Below are 24,534 nucleotides of genomic sequence, written 5' to 3' on the forward strand. Positions count from 1 at the left end.
AGAAAAACAGTCCACAGCTGAGTTCAAGGATGTGTGAGTCAAGAAAAACTGGGAAAACATCTTGTTGTAGGACACTGAGTTCTTATTGGGATGTGGGGAAGAGGACACTACTGTATATGACAGCGCAGTGAAAAGACCACTGAGCTGGCTATCGTCTTCTTTATTATATTATTATTACAGGTCAGTGCTCCCAACATAAAAAAAGCTTGTTCAGGTGGTTTGGTCCTAATTCAGAAGCAGAGTGCTAAAGCAGACTCATCCACATCAACACCATTTAGCGATCTTCTCTGAGTGGAATCACGTCCCCACATGGTAGGACTTAATGTCCTCTGAATGATCCAGAGGAGTTTTCTGCTGCTGTTTTTAGCACACATGAGGAGCAAACTCTGTCAAACCCCAGAAGAGGAACAGAAGACTCCCTCCAGAGTCGACAGAAGACTATCTGAGGACACAGCAAGACCAGGTGAAGTGGGTGGTTGATGGCTTTTTACCAACAGCTGTATGAGGTGGAGAAAAGGTCTTTCTGTCACCTTCACTAAACCTCACATATGCATCTTCAGGCTTTGTGACAGCTTAACCTAATAATGTCAAATTAGAAAGATCAGAACACAAACAATCTAAAGGAGAGAAAAGCAGGAGCTTAGCTGAAAAATGGCTAAATGAAACTAAAGGTTGAGGCTCAAGTTCACCAGATGCTCCAGCTGAAGTTTAAAGGGTCTGTATCATGCTGTCCTAAGCCTATCAGAGTAAACTATATCCATATGTGTTATAATAATATAATAATAATACCACTTTGAGATTGTCTATAGTGAGGAATGGACATTATAATGCACTTAAAAGCTTAAAAAGTGGATTTTGCATGATATAAACCCTTTAATGAATTGTCAGAACCTACTTGTCTCCTAATTGGTTTTTGTTTTTTTTTGGTATTTGCCAAGAAAATGTCAGACAATATACAGATGGTAGTTGGTTTATGACATGTTTTAATAATAGTATTATAAATCATATCCGGTGTTGAAATAATATGTCAGACTTAATTCTTTTGTGTTTTTTTTGCGATGTTGATGGCGTATACTTTTACTTACTTACTTACGGTAAATGGTAAATGGCGTATACTTATGTAGCGCTTTCTACCTTCGTACGAAGGCCCAAAGCGCTTTACAGTCACAGTCCCATTCACCCATCATGCACACACACATTCACACACTGATGGCGGCTCCGCTGCCGAACACTGGCGCCAACCTCCCACCAGAGGCAAGGTGGGGTTCAGTGTCTTGCCCAAGGACACTTCGACACATGGGCGTGCAAGGCGGGAATCGAACCTGCAATCTTACGATCATGGGTCGACCGCCCTACCGCTGCAGCGGATGATGCTGCATGTGTCAACAGTTCTTTTTTTCCGTTACAGGATGTCTGTCGTGTGATTTTTGTAGAAAAAATCAACGTTAAGACGATTCATTTTTAGCATTTCCACCCACCTACTTCATTTACTTCTCTGCGTTCAGCCCATCCTGGTTACAGGGGCCTGGAAGTCTAAGGACTCTGTTAATTTGTCTTGCATCGTAGAACGCTTCACTGTATGAAAAGGTTTCATAGATAAAAATTAAATTAACGTGATTTTATTTATAACTGCTTCTCCATGTTTTCATGGCGACTCTGCCGACCACCTTTACTGACTGGCTCCATGCAGCACATGTTCTAACATCTGCACTACTAAAGGCAGTGGTGTAGCAGAAGGAAGGGGGCTCACAGGAGTTTCACCCCATGGATTAGCTCAGGTGGTGGCCAGGTGAGTCGGCGATTACTGGAGAAATGTCAGTGTGTGATGCTTTCTGGGCTTTGGAGACTCACTGGAAGCCTAAATACCGCCGTTTGCTGTGACAGTGTCGAGCGCTAACACATATTTCTATAAATAAGTGTGTCTCACAAGAACATCTTTTCATTCCATTCCAGGCACTAAAAGAACAACTGGGCCTGCAGAGACTGTGTTTGCACAAGCAGCAAGGATAATTGAAACACACCGTAACAAAGTATTGATCTATAACTTGAGCAATAAAAGAAAATCCATACCAGGATCATCTGTCACTGACCTCATTAATAAACACCTGAACTGTTTTTTCCCAGCATCCAAGTCTTAATCAGGTACTTTTATAAATGAACTGTTTTTGAAACAACTGAAATGGTATTGATAAAGGGTGGGCTAAACAATGACGCAGCAAAAAGGTCCCTGGTTCAAGTCCCGGCTGGGGGACCTGAACTAGAACAACAATGGGGGACCTTTCTGTGTGGAGTTAGCATGTTCTCCCCAACCCATGTGTGGGTTTTTCTCTGGCTTTCTCCCACCATCCGAAAACATGCTTCATGGGTTCATTGGTTACTCTAAATTGTCCCTAGGTGTGAATGGGTGTGGCCCCCCCAAGCCAGCCACTCATGGGCAGCCCTGTGACCCAGAAAGCCACAAAACAGATTTTGAAAGTGGAAGGATGGATGATGAGGGCTGTAAAGTTGAGTTTTTGTCCCTGGGTTCTTCAGGACAGAATGAGATGCTCCTAATGACTGAGTTTGGAGGGAAGCTCCATGTCCTGGAAGTGATTGAATCATTGAAAGTATGGTTTGGACAACTGGTCAACATGTCTTCTGTTTTAGGAATGTCTCCATGAGAAGAGAAAAATCCAGGACTTGTTTTATGTTCTTGGAACACCTCAACATTCATTTGGATGAGCTCGGGAAAATGGTTTAGCAACAGACAATCTGAAGAACTCAAACTGCAAACTTGTCTTTAAGTAGCGGTTGTTCATTTGGTAGAAGATGGACATTTAGGTTAAAATCTAAAGACCCACTAAGGAAAATCCTGTTTTTAGTGTTTTTAACGTTATATTAAAACTGCATTTCTAATATTTCGTTATTCAAATTGTGAATCAGGAACAGACAAAAAAATATTGCATTTATGACGTAGAAAATACACTGGGCGGGGCCACAAGCTTTCTGATTATCCACTGTCAGACAAATAGATCCATGAACGTCTTTGTTTTCCTCACCTGAGCTGGAATCTGGATCAGAACTGGACAGCTGGATAGATCTGATGTTGCTGCTATTTTTGTTAGGTTGAGGGTGTGAGGGGCTGTAAGCTAGCAGGAGAGGGTTTGGGCTTAAGTCCCGCCTTCAACTCAGAGGTGGATTTCTGATGAACTCCAGTTGCTCTGCAGAAGCTATGTCTTAAAAAACACCAGGTTTTTGGCTAAAATGCTTTGAAAACAGATCTGAAGATGATCAAAGTGGGACTAAAAGGTACTGAAAATCGGTTGGACGTTCAGATCCTAATGCTGCTTTCACACCGAATGTGATTTGCGTTTGCCATCTTGCCACGGCTGTCCACAAACATGTTCATTAACTCAAAGCTCCTGATGGGTGTGGCCAATGCGACCAATGCTTTCCACCTGATTTTTACATGGGGCAGCGTCTTTCTACATCTCATTCCAATGTATGGAAGACACAGACGATGTTCAGAGATCAGGTGGATTTATTGTGAAGAGTTCTACAAACACATGGGTAATCCTGTGTCCATGTCTGGGTTCTAGACATCATTCAGGGACTCTCCCAGTACAGTGAGCTTCACCGTCTACTGTAGGAACTGCGTCTGAATGATGGACGCTTCCTGTGACCCAGTTTGATGTCTGTATATTGACTAACGTTGAAACTAGACGCCTCTGCCACCAATCGCTATGGGTGTAAACGCAGCTTCACAGATGGTCATATACTGATTGACATTATGTGTTTTTTGTTTCGTCTTGTGAATGTGTACTTTCTGTTTCCTGTCACTACAGGTTTGAGTTGAATTTCTCTGAATATCTCAGTTGTGCTGCAGTTCTGCCTTCAGCAGGGATCAGGGCTTTTCTAATGGAACGTCATCTGAATGCTGTGCAGCAGAACTGCACTGTTTGGATGGAGACGGTGCGACTTGGAAAAAGGGGGATCGTTTCCTGTTCTCTGCAGTGGCCAGCAGATGGATGCTGTCTGCTTCATCCTGGCGCTCCTGCTGTACGATGAAAGCTGGAGAATCCAGCCATTAAACACACAACAGATGGAGCATTTTTCATCTTTTCCCCAGCTCTCATTAAGCAGCCCAACAACATATAGTGGGGTGGAGGAGTGCAGGCATGTTTTCTACATTGACACCTAGAAAAAGAGAAACACTGAAAGATCCGGATTGTGTAAGTTGGCACATAAGCATGAGAGACTTCCTGCTGTCATATTGCTGGCCTTTGCGTTGTTGAGTTGTGGTGAGTCAAAGTAATGAAAGCTGCAGGGTTAGGACAGATGGTATTTGGAGTCTAGTGTACCGGAAAGACAAGTTACTGTTGACTTTGGGAGAGATGGAGGGAGGCGGTGACTGACACACCATCTCCCCCTCATGACTCACTGGGAGTCATTACTGCAATGGGCCTAATTACCTTGAAGCCTAATCTGTTTTTAAAAACCTGCTGCTTTTTTGTTTTTAATTGCGCACAACTGTCAGGAAAGGACTGCAAACCGGTTCTGTTGGATGTGCATAAGCAAAGCAAGAAGGGCAGAAGTGATCAAATATGGAGGTGATCATAGCCTCACACTGTGTCTTTATTTACCAGTGTAGCCTTAGCTGCAGCGGACCAATCAGAATGTGGTTCTCGTTAGTTTCTTCCTCATGTTTACTAGTCAGATTTCAGTTGGACGGAAACCTTTTTTTGTCTAAATGTAAAATCACTCCCAGGCTCATTAAATTAGCTAAGAAAGTAGATGGCACTGATTTTCAATCTTCAGATCCTGCTCAGGTAGCAGATGGGTCCAGGGAATTCATATTCATCAAGGAAACTCGAGATTATTAGATGATCTCCGTGTTGTTGTTGTTTGCTGACTGCTTGGTTATATAATGGAATTTAAGTTATAATAAGTGTACGACTCAGACTTTTACGATGGGAAAATATCATATTTTCCTTCTGAAAAACTATAATTGAAATGTGTTGCGATGCTTACAGAATCAATTCTCTTTAAGTTGTAGGAAATTAGCCCTTTTTTGTTTCACTGGAGGTTTCTGTGGTTCCGATGTTGTTGGTGGTAAATTACCTTTTATAAATTCAAGTGTAGGTGGATTTAGCCTTATTAAATTTAATATTTGAGTTCTTTGGTTGAATCCATACATATGAGTATAATGTGATTCAGTCTAGAATGGGACATTTCGAGCCTCCAAACCAAGATTTGGTAAATTTGCCGCATTGGTAACAGAATTTAAAAATGTAAATATGGGACATAAAGGTGGTATTAACTGTAGTAAATGAGTTTAAAGGAATTTGAACTGAATAAAATAGATATATGGCAATGAATATTTGTTTAAATATACCCCATCCAACTACTATATTTAGGTTAATGCAAGAGTTTAATCATGTCCTTTAAACCACATTGAAATGAAGTTCAGCTTTATATGTGTCTAAAATACAATATAATGGTTGTGTGAAGGTGGGATTAAAAAAAGACGTTTTGTGGCAAAAACTACATTTAATTCTAATCTGTGAAGCAGATAATCTGTTCCTTTTGTGTCCACTGAAATGTGTACAAAAAATGAAAAGCCTGGTTAGAACTGCAAGAGGTTGTATAATTTATTTCATCTTTGGAGCATTTTAGTGAAAAAAATAAAACCCCACTTCAAAATGAAAATAAATCACATTGCTGTAAATCAAGCTGCTGCAGATCGAAAATGCATCCCATAATTTGAGAAGAAGAAATCTAAAGTTAAATACTTAAATTATGCTAAATGAGAATAATTCTTTGTGACAATACGGAGATGTGGAAGGGAATATTACTGCACCCAGAGGTTGACTTATTGTGAAAACCTTCCAAACTCTAGACTGCCTTGACTTGAACCAATGACTGAGACCTGGACTGAGTGACCCCTCCCCCTGGCGTTCCAAACGGGAAGTACCTGCCGGCTCCAAGAAGCCAAAACCTCATAAACTTCTAAAGAGAAATAAACAGCTGTTCCTCTGTCATTCTATTGGTCAGAAGAGAATAGAATAGAATAGACTACTTAAAGGTGGGGTTAACTATTTCTGCAGGGACATCATTTATCGCCACCTCAACTCTCTACTGAAAACATTGGTGGGGGCGATGGATCCCATTGAAGCTTCAATGTGGAAACCTGGTTGCTTTGGTGCACATAAAGCCATAGATTGATTTCTCCGGCAATCACATTTCTTTCAAGTTCTTTAAGCACACAGGTCCCCATCTTCATTGATCAGCAGATGACCAATAAGGAACCACAGACTGCTTGAGGGTTTCCATCATTCTGCAGCATTCATTAACCCTTGTGCTATCTTAGATGACCCCCCCCCTTACATTGACGTGTTCTCCCTACCATGACAAAGGTGGATAAAGGTGGAAAGATTTCATGTAATCCATGGACACCAGTGAAGATCACAAATCATTGAAGAAAAAAGGTTCAGACAACTGTCTAGTGGGTCTAGATGACCCTACTCCCAACGTTAAAGTGCCTAGGATAGAACAAGGGTTACATGATGAGTTTTCTCAATAGGTGGAGTCTATTCGTCAGTTCAACCAGTGGAAAGCTGTTAAGATGGCGTGGTTGTTTTGGACGCCAACACTAAGCGCCGGTCTCCTGTCCGGCTCGGACATCTGCTTAGCAAAGGTCCTGTGAAGTCTTGGGCTTATGCCATCCCACCCGGCTACTTTTATCTGGTTGACTTTCTCCATCTTTTTCTCACCTGGCTTATTGCCACAGTTACAGGTTGGAGCCTCATTTCCTCCGTGGGGATGGGTGTTGGGGGGTGGTAGAGGGTCTCAGATATAGGGGTTGATAGTGAGGTGTGAACTGACAGACTGCTAAGTTGCAAAGCCTGAGGTGGTGTTAAAATAGTCAGCATGAAGTTGGGAGCTAAAGCAAATGAACATTTATATAACAGCTCATATGTTCCTGTCATGCTGCCCCAGTGCTTTTGTGTTGAAACCAATGATTATGTTCATGACCTTCCAGACCCTCCAGATGTTGTTTTGCTGGAGATTATCTTTTTTCCTTCCTCTGTCTCACTCAGTATGAACTTCCTCTGGTTTAGTATCTTTCCGCCGGCTGCTCACCTCAGATTTGTTCTTCAAAAGGAGTCTTTGCTGGGACTACTGAATCCACACAGAAAGTAAAATAAACAGGCTGTATTGTTTTCATGGGGTTGGCAGAGAACATTTCAAAGCAGTCCTGTAGGCCTTCAGAGGGTTCCTCACCGTGCTGGTGGACATGGTTGTCTCTTGAACACATCATTGGACTAGTCAGCCTAAGATAATTGTGTCTGGACAAACAACTAAGGACAAGGCAGGTCACTTTTAAAGATATTAGTGAGGGGGAACACAGGTGAGATGAATGAGCTTGATTATAGCTGATGAGTACAGCAGGTGCACGTGACAGTGTCATATTTGCATGTCTGGTCCTTTGGTCATGATACTCTGGTGTCATGGATGTGATTGTGAGTTTTCAGAAATTTCTTTTTCCAGTTTGTTGATTTGCTTACATTCAGGGAAAATCCGATCCGGTTGCTGGTCAGCCGAGACGTGTCTAATTCCAGGTACGACCTGACACACTGGAAGCCGTCCGCTTGTTGATTGGTTCACGCTTGATGAGTGCTAATTCTAGGTGTGAAAGGAGCCTTCATTAACCAGCTGATGAGCTAAAAAAAGAGTTGTGTATATAAGTGAAGGTGGAGGAGATGCAATCCAGCCATTAAGGCAGTTCAGCTTTAATTCCTATGTGTTAAAGTAACACGAGTCACCGCGGTCTGGTGGCTAAACATCGGCATAACTGCCGTCTTCTAACAGCTAATTTATCCTCCTGTTATGTTTATGCAGAACATTTGGAGGATTGCTTCACTACTGAAGCTGATTTTGATCACCAACACTGAACTGCAGCTGCAGACTCTCCTTTAAAAAAGCTAAAGGAACAGATACAAATGTTTTTTTTAATAAAGTCACTGTTGGTTCTGTGACCAGATCAAGGTTAGCTTTTGTAGAGGAACATTAAATGGATTATATCCTAAACAGATTTCTCCTATCTTGCAGAAAGACCAAACCAATTTGCTACACAACAAAGAAAAACCAATAAAGAAAAACAATGTTTGCTTATGCATTACGATAAGCTTTGATCAGGACTATTACTGTGATCCAGCCACAGAAAATGTCTGCCTCTCATGAAAAAAAGCCCCTTTTATCTTGTCAAATGATCAAATGCTTAAACAGGGAACCTAAAGGAACCTGCCTCAAAGCACAGGATACAATCTTTTTATGGCATGTCTAGTGTTTGGACTTTGATAGAAATATATCCACAAGATCAGCTGAATATATATGTTGTTCCAGCAAATCCTCCTTTACCCACAGGAGGAAAAAAATAAACAAATGTTGTAATATTTCTTTTGTCTAGACTCTGTTTCATCTTTTTTCTCGGGTTTTTGGTTGCAGACGAGTTGAAAAGAGAATTCCTGATCTTTATATGAAGGATTTATTTCCAACGATTTTCCAGTTTGACGTATAGATCACGCCACGTTTGTGGTGAGAGGCTTTCCACAGGAACAACAGGATCATTAAGTAAATCCACACTTGTGTCTTGAGAGTTTCATCTCAGTGCTGTGTACCTTTCTCCCTCTGTTTGAGGTTTACTTATAGCTGAGTGAAACCCGCTCCGTCTGCAGGCTGCTCACGGCTCCATAAACCGGTGGAAAATGTTTGCTGTGGTTTCTTCTGCGAGGAGGTGAAAAGTCAAGAGGCTCTTGGCCGTGGTCATCTGACGTGGTCGTCGTCTTGTTCTCAGTTCGGAGCAGTGATTTGTGTTGTGACCCGCCCCTCCTCTGTTTTCTGTTTGACATGGACGGGAAGCCAAAGCTGTGAAGTGGAATGCAGTGGACGAGCACTCAGCGGGGGGCTAAACATTGACTATCTGCAGCAGACGACCAGAGTTTGTTGTCCTCTCTCCCAGCCTCTCTGTTGTTTTCTGCTGCATTTTGTCCTCTGTTGCTCCCATTTTCCTTGATGTATCACGGAGGGATTCAGCTCCTGCTGCGTCATCAGCAGCTGTGATTGTGTGCATAAAATGCTGGCTCTGCTCCAGCTAAGGTCTTATTAAATTGTGGTTGTTTACATGACCAGTTGAGCCCCTGTAATTGAGTTTTTCTGCTGTATGAATAAAACAGCAGGCAGATATATGGCGTCTCAGGCGATAAACAGAAGTTGACCAAAGGTTCAACTGGGATGCTGGGAGCAGAATGACAGGAAGAGATCAGCTGGATGTCAGATAAAACTTTGGTGTGAATTTCTGCATCGTTTTCCTGAATGACGCCGCATGGACAGACGGACAAAAGGTAGTAAGTACTTTATGCAAATGTTGATGTCTCTCTGTGTGCAACAGGAATTTCACGATTCAGCTGCCAAACAATAATGCATCAATGATAATTGTTGGCATATGTCCCAGATTCACCCTTTTAGGACTAAAAAGCTAAATGCAATAAAGAAACAATGTTACAGAAAACGGCGGGATCTGAATTAAAGTTATCACTTCAAACGCTGGACCCGCATGGACATTTAGTCACCCTTATGGAACAAATGTTTTGTTCTAGTAATTCTTTTTCAACACTTTTGTGTCTGTCAGTCTGTCACATGGTACTCAAACCGCCAAGTTGACATGCTACACGTATGACGACGAGCATGCATACAGACGTCTGCGGGGTGGGAGGAGCTTTGTCAGCATTTCCCTCCATGGGAGCGTCCCAGAGTGGCAGCATCGTTGCTGGTTTGTGGTGTTTTCACATGAAACTTTTCTTTTGAATCCTTCATCAACTGTGGTGGAACGTCCTTCATAGGGTGAGGAAAAATACAGACAAATCTTTGCTTATCCGGATTGTTCAAATTCAAAAACAACTTTATTTATAAAGCACTTTTCCTGTGACAAAACAGCTCAAAGCTTTACTGAAAACAAATATATAATAATAGTCAAAACAGAGAAAAAGTAAAAGCCAATTAAAATGTAAGGAAATGTAAAAACTATTTAAAAGTAAAGAGAGCAAAAACGCGTTTAAAGTCTTTTTTTTTTTTTAAAAACCTCCACAGTGGATGAAGCCGTCACATCCTCAGGCAGGCCGTTCCACGGGCGTGGCCCACGGCGCTGGAATGTGGCCTCGTCTGTTGGTCATGTCAATGTAGCATGAGAACTTGGCGGTTTGAGTACCATGTGACAGACTGATGGACACACAAGTGTTGAAAAAATAATTACCAGAACAATCTGGGGGTTCTGTTTCTGTTCAGTTGTTTAATGTAGCCTAACAAGACAGTTTGGAGTAAATCTGAGTTTGCACTTTTGAAATAAAAGTTAGTTACCACATTTGTACCTCCTTAACCCTAACGAGTTCCAGCCTGCTTACTGAACATTACTGGTGTGAAGAAGCGGCTGCAGCTCCGTCTTTGGACACGCATCCTTTAGAACGGAAATAAAAGCATAAGCAACGTCCATCAAATCACTATATGAACGTGCATAATCACATAAATCCACAACACTAGAACTCATGTTTGCAGAGTAAAACAGCAAAAAGCAGCTGAAAAAGGAAAAATAGGTTACAAACTGAAAAGTAGCAACGTGTAACAGTGAGTCCGTTTTTCTGTCAAATGCGGCTGCTGGCCGAGGCTCCCGGGAGATTGAGATGAGTTATTTTCACACTCGAGGTGTAGGACACTTGGGACCAAGAAGCATGAAGCAGGCGCCTGGCAGCCTTTTAGAGCGAGCTCTCCGTGTCTTTGTGACATCCACCGACAGGGACGTGGCGGGTGGCGAACTAGGGGTGGGGCTTGTCTCTGCAGCCCTCCCTGTTTGGACAAGTAACTGCAGAGGGATTAAAGTTGTGCAGTGAGCATCCGTTTAAACTCCTGGCTTGGTAGCGCTACTCAGAGTGGACTTTGATGATAAAATGACCTCTTTTCTGCACATAGGGACGATACCACTAATAGTTTGGAGGCTCACACTCAAAAAGATCAAACGCGTTCTTGTTGCTTCTTTTTAAGTTAAGCTTTTCAACTGTCATAAATGTGTTTTACTATGTTTATTCCCTAAATTCTTGTGTTTTGTATGTCTTGTATCTTTGCATAAATAGATATGATCCTTTTAACCATTTTACCGTTTTAAAAGATGCTCAAAAACCATCCTCTAGCTGTCACTGCACACCCTCTTCTGCTAAACATGTATGTAATGTAGCAGGCATGTGCAGAGCTCTGCTCACATCAATAGCATCATCAGAAACGGTGAAAAATGATTTTCTTTGACACAGCCAGATGCTGTTGATTTTATGGCTCCCTGAAATGTATTTTATTTGGAATCAGCATGATAATCAGGCAATTAGGGAACTGATTGAAGAAAACCCTAGGAGGCCAAAGTGAAACCACTGGAAACGATCTTTTCATTCTGACTCATGAGGTGGTTCAGCTCCAGTAGGTTTTTTATGTCAGTGTTCTGTTGCTGTGTGACCTTAAATAAGAAAAAAACAGATTCGGTCCTAAAAAAGAAAACTGAAATACCTTTAAATAGGTCTTTCAGAAAAGCAGCTCCATTAGCATTCAGTGAGGCGTCAATGTCCTTTTCTCTGCCAGAGGAAAACAGCAGCCAAAGCTGGATTTGGGCGTAGCCGTGCGGATGAGAACCGCCTCCCAGATTACACATGATCAGAGTGCAGCTGATTATTTACCTTCCACTGCTTTAACCCTGGTCGATATGGAGCGGACTCCACCTCCCTCGGCTTTTACAACAACTGCCTCCAAGTCAGCCGAACTACAAACTGCCAGTTTTTCCAGCTGAGCTGCAGAATTTGCATGGAGGGAATTGAAGCAGGAAGATCAGTCAGGTCCTCCTCACATCAGCGGGTTTTCTTCCACATGGAAAATTGACGCTTTTCAGGAAATCTCAATAAATCTGCATTCTATAAGTAGAATTCATCTTTTATTTTGCTTTCCAAAATGTAGACTAAAGCAGGTTTTGAAGTCAGTCGGCTCCTATATACGATTAAATGTCATATCCATGTATTTATTCTGAATAATCCGCACAAAGCTGCTGTTCTGCTGAAGCACTTGAATGTTCGATTGACTCTCTTTATGAAGGAAGTGTTTCTGCATCCTCTCTTACTGTCAAAGCAAAAGTTTTCTCTCTTCTGTTGCTTTTTTTTCTCGGATTTCTCTCAGAAGTTCTTTTTCTAAGTAAGGAGACATTTTTATTTCCAGCCTGAAACCATCAGCTTATCCACACACCGGCGTGCCAGGCTCCACCTTCAAGCGTTGACTTTGAGATTATCCTGGATTTCTGTTGTAGTTAATCTATAAAAATGTATTTTTGTTTAAAAAACACCTGATGTGGATAAAGGCTAAAAAAGCAGGTTTGGAAAATGTCAAAGTCTTGTATTTTTTATGCTCTAGAATGCATCTGTTTCCTGATAAATCACAGATTTAACTGTAATGAAATGGTTCAAGTCCCGTCTATAGCTGTTGACAATGATGATGGAGGACAAAGATAAAGAAATGTAAGATTAAAATTGCATTTCTGAGTATTTCTTTATTCAAATTGTTCTGAATCAGGAGCAGATGGAAAAAATGCAGTTGGATAATGTTTGTAGCTGTGATGTAGGTGCTACAGTGGGCGGGGCCACACGTTCTCTTGATCTAAACTGTACGGCTGGATAGCTCTGATGTTGCTGCCATGTTTGTGCACCACTAATGTTAGGTAGGGGGGGTGGGGGCTGTAAGATAATACGAGATAGTGTCAACAGGTGGATGATGGGAAATCAGTGGAGGCTTACTCCTCGCCAACAGTCCCGCCCACAACTCAGGTGAATTTCGAGCTTTCCCTTAAGCATCTATTGCAAAAGTCCTGCAAGCCCCATTCTGTTTCATATTCTAAGTTCCCAAACATTTTCAGAATGATTTATAATAATGATAATAATAATACATTTAATTTAGACAGAAATACGGTTTACATTTTGAAAAAGTCTCAAAGCGGATCAATGGCTCCGATTTCTGTAAAAGGAGTTCCCCGGCCCACACTGATGTCACCATTCCAAGTTTTTAATGTTTGTATTTGTTCATTCATAATCTACCAGATTCCTGTTTACCGTAATCAGAGTAAATGTTTTCTAGCTGACATGCAGCTCTGCAGCTCTTTAGGCTGTTTCTGTTGCAAAACAACCAAATCAAAGCTTTTCCATCATTTCAAAGGATTTAAATCTGTTTTGTGGGATTCAAAGGACCAAGGTTGCCCTGTGATTCATCTGACCTCATTTGGTGGACTCACTCACCGAACAGCACCATGACCTTCAAGGTTTAGAAAAGCGCTTGAAAGCAACGTTTGTCCAATGACTTTTGTTGGATCTGTGTAATGACAAAAATGAACCAAGAATGTCTGCTGCCTTTTTTCTTTATCAAAGTCTGCCAGTGTGGAGTGTGCGCCTTCGTCTGGGTGGATTTATGACTGGCAATTTAATTGGAGGGAATTAAAGGATATTTATCCTCTAATATCCATCAAATTAATCTCTTTCCCTCCTCTCTCTTCTAGGACATGAGAATGGCTTCCAGGATTAACCTCTGCTCTTGGTAGAACGACCCACGAGTTCACATCTGTTTGAACAACATCTCACGGCCCAGGAAATCCCAGAATGTAAACGTGACCCCATTTTTCAACTCCCGGCTTTTGGCCATGAACCTGAAAGGACCTTCCTGGACTTCTCCTTCCATAGTTGGGATTTGATTCCCCTTTTGGCTCAGACCACTGCTCAGGTCTGCAGCAGTGGCTGTTGGTGGCAGCTGCTGCTGCGGTGGACCTCGCCCCCTTGGAACACAGGGATCCGTTTACAAAAGCAAGCACCGCCATGAGGATACCCATGACCTGCTGTCTTTGCCCATTTTTGGTCTGCCTCTGCTTCATCCAGAGATGCTATGGGGCCAGCCACCATGTCCCCACCAAAGTGCCCTCCAAGAACCAGACCAAACTGGCCAATGGGGAAACGGAGGTGCACCACAGGCCTAAGCGTGGCTGGATCTGGAACCAGTTCTTTGTTTTAGAAGAACACATGGGACCAGATGCACAGTATGTGGGAAAGGTAAGCTTTTCATTAAATTCCCTTTTTGTTTCTTTAAAAGAACGTCCTTTTTGACACGGTTGGACATTTTGTTTTGTATTTTTAAATGAAATGCAGAACCCCGTCTTCTGCAGATAAGTAAGGACATACTCTGATATTAGGATTCAGGTCTTATCCATAACAGTACGAGATGCCGTTCTAGCATTTCCAATATCTGGCTGTTCTTCCCTGAACCGCGCAAAAATGTTTTATTCTCAGTAATTAAGTAGTGCCTCTGAGCACATCTGCCACTCTGGGAAAGCAGCCATGCAGGAGTATTAAGTTTGAAAGTAAGAATAGCCCCGTGCATTAAGCCATCTTTTAACTCAAATATTCGATTCTCTCTTGCGTTAAGAGACAACCCGTATTTCATTTTGCATTGAGACTTGAACCACTGTGGTAGGAAATTGGACAGAGGTACAGTTGGGACCATGAAAAGAAGGGCACTCTTTATCAGTGAGGGGGTATCAGAATGGCTAATACCACTTCGAGTCCACAAAGAGTGTGTCTGGTGTTGTTTTTGTTTTGGCGGGGTTAGTTGTGAACCACTTCCTGGGACTTGCTGGTGACTTTCAGTTAGCTCCACAACCAGCCAGAGGGAGCTGGTTAAGTCCTCTGCCAGCAGATTGCCCCCCCCTTATCTCCTGAAATGTGACAATGTGTTTCTCCACTGCAGTGATCTTTATTCTCAGCACTCACCCACAGACTAATCCTCAACCGCACTTGGCGAAAGAGAATGACAAGACAGAATGCCTCTCTGGCTGCACACATGTCTGTATTTCAGGCGTCATTTGATGGGCGAATAAAAAAAGGAGCATAATATGCCAGGACAAAAGGCGAGGAAGAATGCAAACGTGACTTTTCACTCCAGGTTTCTGCTTATTGAACTGAAGTTTTAATCGTGAGGCTTTATTTACAGCTGGAACATGTTTTCCCTGGATTTTTGCTGCAATAAAGAGGCTTGAAAGCCCACTCTTCCAAAAAAACAATCTGCTGCACTGATGTGCCGCTGCGTCCTGAGTGAGAGCGACGCCCTAAATGCTCATTAAAAGCTGTCTGCACACAGATGTGTTTTCCTTTTGTACCAAAGTGTTCGGCGGCTTTGAAGTGGGCGTTTGTCGGCGTTAGTGGTCGTTCTGTGCAGCCAGGTCCGGTGGGGAGTTTTGTTGCATGCATGCATACGTGGATGCATGCATGCATGGAAGTGTTTGCAGCCAATGAGAGAAGAAGAAACATAAACAGCTAACCCTGGATGTTAATAAAGCACTAAGAAGCAATCTAAACATTACTGAGGAATTAATTTGACATGCATGTTTAAAGTGATGAGGTCTCCAGATGGCTAGCACAAAGCAACATTTAATTATGCGGGTTGGGACTAGTGTGTCCAGGAGACAGAATGACCCTTAATTAGACAGACGCAGCTGAGGAGGAGGATTAATGCACTCTGCATGTACTTCTCCTTATTGTGTTTTTTTCCCGTTTTCCTCTTCTTGTTGCCTGATTAAAAACTCAGGACATTAGTGAGCGGGAAATGAGCGGCTCCTCTGCCAAGTATTTCCAGATAATTGGTTCATCAGAAGATCTGCAGCATAAGACAGACACTTCATGATGAGACATGAGGAAGAAGAGACGTCGTATTCTACAGAAGTTCTGGCTGGTTTAACATAACGTATACGTATAACGTTTACTCAAACATACATAAAAACCACAGAGGAACTTCTTGGAACGAGTGAAGCGGCCAGTTTGTCAGGAAGGATGTTAATCCCTTTGAGGTATCCAATAATCCCCAGTGACACCTTTCTGGGGGGCTGACGCATTTGGGAAATGACAGCTTCATGCATGAGTGAGAAGCAAATGCTTGGTTGGGGACAGGGCTCGTCCAGATACGAGACAGGAGACAACCCATTCTCCCGCTGGGAGGTGTGAATGTCTTCATGTCACTCAGCTCATCGCGGTGCTTTGAAGTCATCAGACAGGTTAGAGATTGGATGGCAATTTTTAGAAACCCATTCAAATCCCCAAACCCTGAGTGTGCTGCAGTGAACCACCCTCTGTGACTTAGCTGAGGAATGGGGCGCGTCTATTAAACAACGGAAGTCGACCCCTGGTCAGAAAGCCTTGGGGTATCAGTGGGTGTCGTGCCGCGGCTAATATATGCAGTTCATAATCGGATGATTTGACAGAATGGGTGCTTCAGCCTCGACTAGGAGGAATAGCCCGCTGCTTATCCTGTGTTCATTTGTAGAGCAAAGTGGCATCTATGAAGAAAGGTGCTTAAATGTTTTATTCATGCATCTAAAAATGGATTCTGCGGTGACAGAATCAGGCAGCAGTCCTTTGTGTGTACAGTAAAAGCTCAACTGTGGGAAGTGAGAAAATAAATAAATAAAAAGAAACTTTCTACTTTCTTTTTGCTCAGACTCAGGAAAATGTGCAACAAGTTCCTGTAAAGTACAAATATTCTGCAACGTAAAATACTTTTTCCCTGCACTTAACTCTATGGTCTGTAATTATTGAAGTATTTCTACTTTGGTTTTGTCAATAAATGAAGTAACAATAAAACACACAAAAAACACACAAAATCCTAAAAATAGACAGGATTTAAAACAGGATCAGGAATATGCTAAATGGTAAAGAAGCTGAAGAGTATCATCTCATCCATCCTCAACCGACGGACTGCTTGTGAGGCCTTCAGCCTTTCTGACCTTCACGGTTTTTTTATTTTTCTAGTTTACTCCTATTTTCTCTTTAATGCACTGGAAGTTTATGCACTGTCTCTGCTAATCTATGCAGTCCAGAACAGTTCTGCCTAAAAGCCATAGAAGGTATTAATACATTAATCCTAATATGAAAAAAATAAAAATAACAATTAATCAAATGTAAAAACTTTCTGGCTCTTTTTGCTGCTGAACACCAGAAACTACAAAGAAGTGAGACAGAAAGTTCAAATTTAAATACTTACTCTGGAATATTCAGAGAAACTCTCAACTTCAAAACTCAAGAAAAACATTTTCACTCCAGAATTCTGGGAATATCAGATCAAATCCTATATCTTATCATGATTTTATGAATCCAATTTATTTTACTTAATTGACCAATTTAGAGGCCTTGAGGGTAGAGTGTCCACCCTGGCACTGTCAGGTCGTAGGTTCAAATCCAGTCCTGTTAATTCTGAAAATGGAACCTAATGCCTCCTGTTTGACACTCAGCATTAAAGGGTTGGATTGGGGGGGGGGTCAAACCACGAGGGTGGCTGTCTCTGCAGTTTACCCCTACCCCAGGGGAGGGGCCAGACACAGAGAACAATTTTCACACACCAGCTAATGGGACTTTATATGCCGTCTTTAGCCCATGCCGTATGAGCAAAGGTTAGCTTCCCAGGGCGCATTGAGCTTACTCCATCCTGGGTCCTTATGCAAGACCCTTCACCCTCTTTATCCACAAGGGGGCCAAGTCTGGGTCTTCCTGTGCCAGGGCCAGGATAAAATACAGGGTTGTGTCAGGAAGGACCCCCAACGTAAAGAATCTCTGCCAAACCGTCTTCATGGCTGTGGTGACCCATGAAGGGATGTGCTGAAAGGTGAACAAGTGTCATCATGTCATATTAGCCTCATTTCTTCTTGTTTGTGTTGTTGGCTTCAAAGCTTAAGAAAAATCTATTAGGAATAAGAGTTAAAGGCCTTTTATCTGAAGAACTGTTGACGCATCACTGTCCATTTTCTTCGTGTGTAAACATGACATGTGAAACCGTAAAGCCAACTTCTTCTTTTCTGTCTCATTACGCATTTAGGCAGGAATAAAGGGGGCGGAGCCACTACATTTGGTGTCAGAATTGTTTTCCAGGACTCTTAATAATCTCATTACCCCGCATCAAGATGGAAACCCCGCCTTGAAGAAGACAACATCATTCTTTTTCTCCCAGCAGATGTCAAAATAGAGGACAACCATTAGGGCGGCGCTGCCTTTTGCGCATCAGCCGTGTGCCTTCAGCACGCCGCTCATCGCCTCCTCTTGATGTATGGTCATTAGGCAGGCGTTCCATCATCAGGGTTGGCTGTGACTGTTACAAATCAATCAAGGAGAATGGGGTGCTCAGAGGAGTTGATTGGGAGGGAGCATGGCCAAAATGTGGTAATCAGACAATCAAGCACACCCACACAAAAAGTGATTAAGTCCTCTTGAGTGAAGTATAAGAGTCGACATTTAATCAAAAACAAACCCGCCCCCTCGTAAAGTATGAAGTCAGGATGCCGAATGTCGGCTCAGAATGAGACTGCCGTCCCTTCTCCATGGTTCCTCCGGCATGCTGGAGCTGATGGAAGACAGGCTTCACGCCCCGACTCTCACCTTCAACTCCCAATTAGCCATTAGCAAGGTTTTCTCTCAATATCAAAGCTTTGCAATTTTAATGAATCTTCCAGAAAGCACACAAAGAAAACGCCACGGTGTTCATCTAGCACTTTTCAGATTGCTGGAGGAGGAAAATCCCATCAAACCCGAGCACACGGTGACAGGGGAGCACGTGAGTGCAGACAGCAAGAAGGAGTTCATCAGGAAACATTCTGCAGGTTTAACTCCTGGAAGCTTTGACGTGAGCCCAGGATACCCCCCCCCCCCCCACACACACACACACACACACACATTTGCAGTGAGTTTTCCTGCTTCCACCTCATCTCGAATAAGTGGACGTATCCATGAGAGAGCAGCGGCAAACACAAAGCAGACAGACTCAGCAGTACATGCATTATGTGGATCTGCCGGGTGAATTTAGCCACATCACCACGAAAGACACGCACAACTCATGCAACCCAGCTACACACATACGTTGTCAGGATCTGCACAGAGAAAAGGACAAAGGCAGTGAAGACAAAGCCAGGTAAAAGAGATGAAGGTCAGGCTGCTTAGCAACTAATAATACACCAGGGTTGCACTCAGTCAAGTATATCCTCTCAAGTGCTGTGGAATTGGGAAGACGGTGTTACATGTCATGCACCTTGTTTCCAGAAAGCTGACACTTTCTTTGCTCCATTAAAGTTCTCAGCCAGACTTTTATTTTTTACTTTGCCAGAAGTGTGTGTGTGTGTGTGGGGGGGGGGGGGGGTATGTCTGCTTATCTTGCAGCCACTTCTACATCTTTTGGCTGATTGGAGTAGAAGCAGGTGGCTACTCAGTTCTATATTTGCTCAGCAAACAAATTGGCAGGGAATGTAAGATTGGCATCACATTTATGTCTAAACTAATAATACATGCAGAAATGCTACATCTTCTTCTACCATTCTGATCTGCTTTCTGCTGTGGCAGATCCAAGGTTTTCATTGATGTCTGGAAGTGTAGTTGGACGTTATTCATTCAAATTAAAGCCCTTTTTTTCCAGAATTCTCTTGCAACAGATTCCTTTCGGTTTGCAAGAATGTCCAATATTGTGTGTTTTTCTTAAACACTAAAAGTATTAAGTTTGGAATGGTTGGAGCTCCAATACCTTTCCCCCCCACTCCTCTGATTTACTGACACATTTCTCTCAAAGGTGAAACCGCTCAATTCAGAAGCAATCTCCCAGCAGACGGCCACATCAGAGGAAAACAAACGTATCTGCAGCCAGGTGGACCAAATATGTTCTGTGCTCGCTCCAAAGGTGTTGGCATTAGCAGTAGACCAAAACCTGGTATGTTTAAAAAAAAAAAAAAAAGGTAATTCTGGATTTCAGACTTCATTTAACACATTTAGCATCCATTGAGCAGTTCATATTTGCTGCACGTGATTACATCCCTGACCCAGATCACAGCAGCATTATCAGACAGCACTATTTTTATCTCTGTTCCCAACGTCGGATGATAGATCTCTTAAACTCTTGCTTTATTCTCTGTGGGATTAACAGTCAACTCTGTCTAATGTTTGGCATCCTCACTTCTTGTGATTCTTCTTTTTTTTTAACAGCTGAAACTGTCGTAATTGTTCAATATGGGATGTTTTTCATTGGCAAAAGTTAACCTCTGAAAACTTCAGAGGAAATGTTTTGAGAATGAAACGCAGCAGTTTTTAGGCACTTGAGTATGCCAATGTAATCCTATTCAAATTTGGATTCATTTTGATAATCAAACAGCTCAGATGTCCTTACAGTCTATGTGGCAGAGTCAGCTCAAAATAGTTAGTTATGAACTAAAATGTGTTTAGCATCACAGAAACAAACCCCTGAATTTTCCATAAAAGGTGTCAGTGGTAGATTTGTGAAGCAGAGTCCACTTTTTACACCTCATTCAGCATCAGAGACATGATGTGGACACCTTTGTTTGTATCCGTGTTTATCATAAAAAACATTCCTTTATCAGGTTACCAGCTGAACATTTCTAACGTTACAGTTTACAGAGAATCGTCGCTCATCGAGGTGAGGTTAGCTAACACGTTTGTTTGTGAAATGTTAAAAAGATTTGAACAATTAACTTGTATAACATGCACAATAAAGCCAATTTGGAAAGAAGAAAAAAAACAACTTTAAGTCATTCATTTAATTAAACTGATCTTTATAAGTCTTATAGTCTATAAATGCATTTTATGGGTCCTCAGTTTTTGGAGGTTCTGACACGGCAAATGAATGGCTTTTGAGATGTGATTGTAAATGGCAGCTTTAGTTTCAGGCCAAGCGATTGCCAGCACCATCACAATGAGTCAAATTGCTGTTTAATGTTGCAGAAACAGTGATCTGGTGGTTTATTTCATATTTCCCCCCAGAATCTCCCTCTGAAATTATTGATTTTGACATCTGACAGGCATTAAGAGTCAAACTAGTTTGTTCTGCGTAGCAATTAGCCTGTGAACACAGAGGTACCCTCAAAGATGAACATCCAGATGCCTGGCAGCACAAACACAGCTTGTTGAGACAAGAAAAGTGAAGATGCTCTTTCATCTGGGCTGGTACAGGATGACAATTCTAGGGCCACTCTCTTTGAGCTCTGAGTGCCATTTGCTGTGTGGTTTTCCAGCCTCAGACTCTGCTGATTATTGTTAACGCCTCACAAATGCATTTCTAGCTGCCAGCTGCCAGCCACATGCCATTCATCTGGGCCACTAGTCTTTAATAAAGTCAGCCATACAGACAGAAGGATAAACACAATCCCCTGTTTTGATGCCCTGTGGATGAAATGGATTCTCAGAGTCTTTGTGGGGAGATGACAAAACAACATGCTTCCAGAGGTCATATATCACCTTCGTCAAGGAACGCTGGCATTCTCTCATCAGCCTGGGTGGCACTTCTGTTACTTTTGCTGTTATTTATTGTCTGTCTGTAGCCTACAGTCATTCCTGTAGTCAACACACATGCACACATGCATGTGCACACATACACATACATGCACATACAAACATAAACACACGTACATGCAGACTTAAGCATATGCATACACACACATGCACACACCTACACAAAAGCACACATGCACACTCTCATGTAGGTAGATGGATAACTTGATCTCTTTATAGACGTAAAGGTCATATAGCATAACTATATACTTGCTGCGACTGGATGGAATTTAAAAATGTTCCGTGTAATAAAAGGTATTAAACAGTAAAAAAAAACGAGACTGGCCCCGGAGATTGAATAATCTTTAAAAATTCTGTTTTTTGTAGGAGTGGATTATTCAACGGGAGACTGTTTCTGGCCCTTTCGATTTTATTTATATTAGACTCATAAAGGGCGTCTTGAGAATTATAAACACCCCTCTTCAACGGGGCTGAAGGAGACAGAAAGGGGGCAATGGAGACGAGAGAAATCCCTAATCCTAGATTCAATCTAGTGAGCTTCACGCCATGAATAAATTGGTTACCAACCATTTTCCAAGAATGCTGAGTTAAAGAAAACTATAATCAAATTCAAATTGCTGCATTTAACTGTAAATCCAAGTTGAAAATCATTTAAGGATGAAAGTAAAATCATTTAAAGTTTTTTTTTTTTATGACCTGGGACAAAAAAAGTCTGCAAAGTCCTCGCCTTTAAGCCTAATTCCTTCAATAGATTAGTATCAAGTGAAGCTTTTAGCGTTTTCAGGCTCGCCACTATCAGTCCAGCTACCATTTCTTTTCGTAATACTTGCTAAATATCACATAAAATGTCTCTGTTTGCGTCTTTGGCCAAACTCTAATGGGGTCATAATGACGTTGACCACGTGTTGTGTCACAAAATAGAAAATATTCATGGCAATCAAATTACAAGAATGCCATATCTTTTATGCTATGGCCTTTGTTTCATGTGTTCCAAACTTTTATTTATATATATGTTTTAATTAATACAATAATTCAGGGCTTCAAAGATAAAGAACATATTTTAACTGCAATGTTTATTTTGGTTTGCAGCAGTTTAACACTTCTAAGATGAGAAGTCACATGCAGTGTATTTGCTTTGCCAAAATAACTATAACACTTCTAAACGTATGGAAACCTATTATCCATCATCATAGACCATATGAAACATTTATGGAGCGTTTCTGACGAGTTTCACTATTCCAGAACGGTTTAAATCCACATAAGCTCCTGGCAGGTATGGTAGGAAAACTGTTCATTCAACAAGCTGAGACAATTGACAAAACCTTCAAAAAACAATGTGGTTACAATCCTTTTTGCTTTCCATGTGTCACATTCCGTGGTTATAGGCTTTTTTTACCGAAGGTTCATGGTTAAATGAGCTTTTATTAGGGCTGGACGATATGAGGAAAACTCGCAATTTGCGATATTAGTGATCAATATTTGAGCAGTTTTCTGATTAAACAGAATCTTTGGGTCTCTTTAATTACAGTCCTGATATTTACAATGAAAAGGACGGTCAGCTGTCATCAGGAGTCAAGCTTGGAATTACTAGCAGTTTGCAATTTAGAAATGAATGTTCAAGTTCTCGTTTTGATTATATGTGGCTGTAGGACATCCTCTGTTGAAACTGACAAATACATTCTGTGCATATGAAATAGGACTATTTGAGACTGCCTTTGGTGAGTTCATTTACTGCTGTAATGTTCTGTAAAGTTCAGTTCTTAGCACAGCCTTTAAGGTTCTCAGTACATTTGATAGCAGTTTGTAATGATAGATCACCTCTATATTTAGGTTAGCAGGCGGGTATTCTGTCTTCAGCACGTTTGTCCCAGTTTTGATTGAACAAAACTGCTTCTTTAGTGTGTCCAGTTATGAAAATGATGTTTACATGACAAAGATCTCTATTTAATGTTCAGAAATAAAAATATGGAATTGTTTTTAATACCTTCAGTGTGTTGGGTTAGTTATCTCTGAGAGATTGGGTTGAAATCCAACCATGTGGGAGGAGCTCAGAGAAGAGCCTGTTCTGCATAGAAAGAGTAGTTTGGACTTGAGGGATTTCCACCCGGCTGGCTCCCTGGTGAGGCCTTTTGCTAACAAGGAGGCCTTGTGGCAGAACTCTGACACATTGGTGTCCTTCTAAAAACACTAAAGAAGAGGTGGGAACTCATTCTCTTGATCCACTGCTTAGATGTCTTTCCCTGTGACCAAAGCTCAAATAAACTCATATTTATAGATCAATGGTCTTTGTAAATTTGAACATTGTTTTAGGCTTTTAAAGCTAAATTTATAATTATTTTTTATTTGCAAAAGAAGGCATCCCCTGAAGCTGAACTGTTTGTTTCTGCAGTGTTCCTTTTGTACGCCATAATGCTCCATTAAGCAATGAAGTACATGCCTGTAAGTAAAGGAGATTGTTACAAGGATTGTTTTAGTTGTGAAGTCTTCTTTATCTTTAGGTTGGAATTCGAAGATTTGCTCCAGAAAACCTCATTTATATGAATTGTCTAAGTCTTGACATGTATCTTCTATATATATATCTATAGATATAGATATCTATAGATATCTATATATCTATAGATATATATCTATAGAAATATCTATATATATATTAGGCCTGCATAATATACCGCAAATTTATCGTTATCGCAATATCCAGCTCTGCAATATGCATATCGCAAAAGACGGCGAAAATCGCAATTATCCGTAAACCTTAAATGTGTCTTAAACAATCTTATGGCAGCTTGAACGTTTTAACGAATCAAATAAATCCCTTTATGCATTTGACCAATCGGATGGACGCCTTCAAGTTGTTGACTAATCGGAGGGAGGCCTTTTATGTTGGATGTTTGTCACCTATGTCGACGAGGGTCATTTGGATTATAACTTTTAACTGTTGCAATGAAATGGTATTGATGTTTTTGGTTATTTTGTTATTTGTTTATATACCGCAAATCACATTGTTATCGCAATATTAATCTCTTACATCGCATATCGCAAGTTTTCCTCATATCGTGCAGCCCTAATATATATATAAATATATATATATATATATATATATATATATATATATATA

General features: G+C 41.4%; 1 protein-coding gene across 2 annotated transcripts in view; it reads left to right on the plus strand.

Annotated features, from left to right (window-relative positions):
* Positions 1-24,534, plus strand: part of cdh18 (cadherin 18) — a 180,456-nt gene that overhangs the window by 83,696 nt on the left and 72,226 nt on the right. For both annotated transcript variants that reach the window (XM_004081197.4, XM_023950139.1), the window contains exon 2: positions 13,604-14,147. In XM_004081197.4, the coding sequence (XP_004081245.1) occupies positions 13,917-14,147 (231 nt within the window). In that variant the 5' untranslated portion in view covers positions 13,604-13,916. The remainder of the gene's footprint in view (positions 1-13,603; positions 14,148-24,534) is intronic.

The sequence above is a fragment of the Oryzias latipes genome, chromosome 20 (genome assembly GCF_002234675.1).
Source record: "Oryzias latipes chromosome 20, ASM223467v1".
NCBI classification, from domain to species: domain Eukaryota; kingdom Metazoa; phylum Chordata; class Actinopteri; order Beloniformes; family Adrianichthyidae; genus Oryzias; species Oryzias latipes.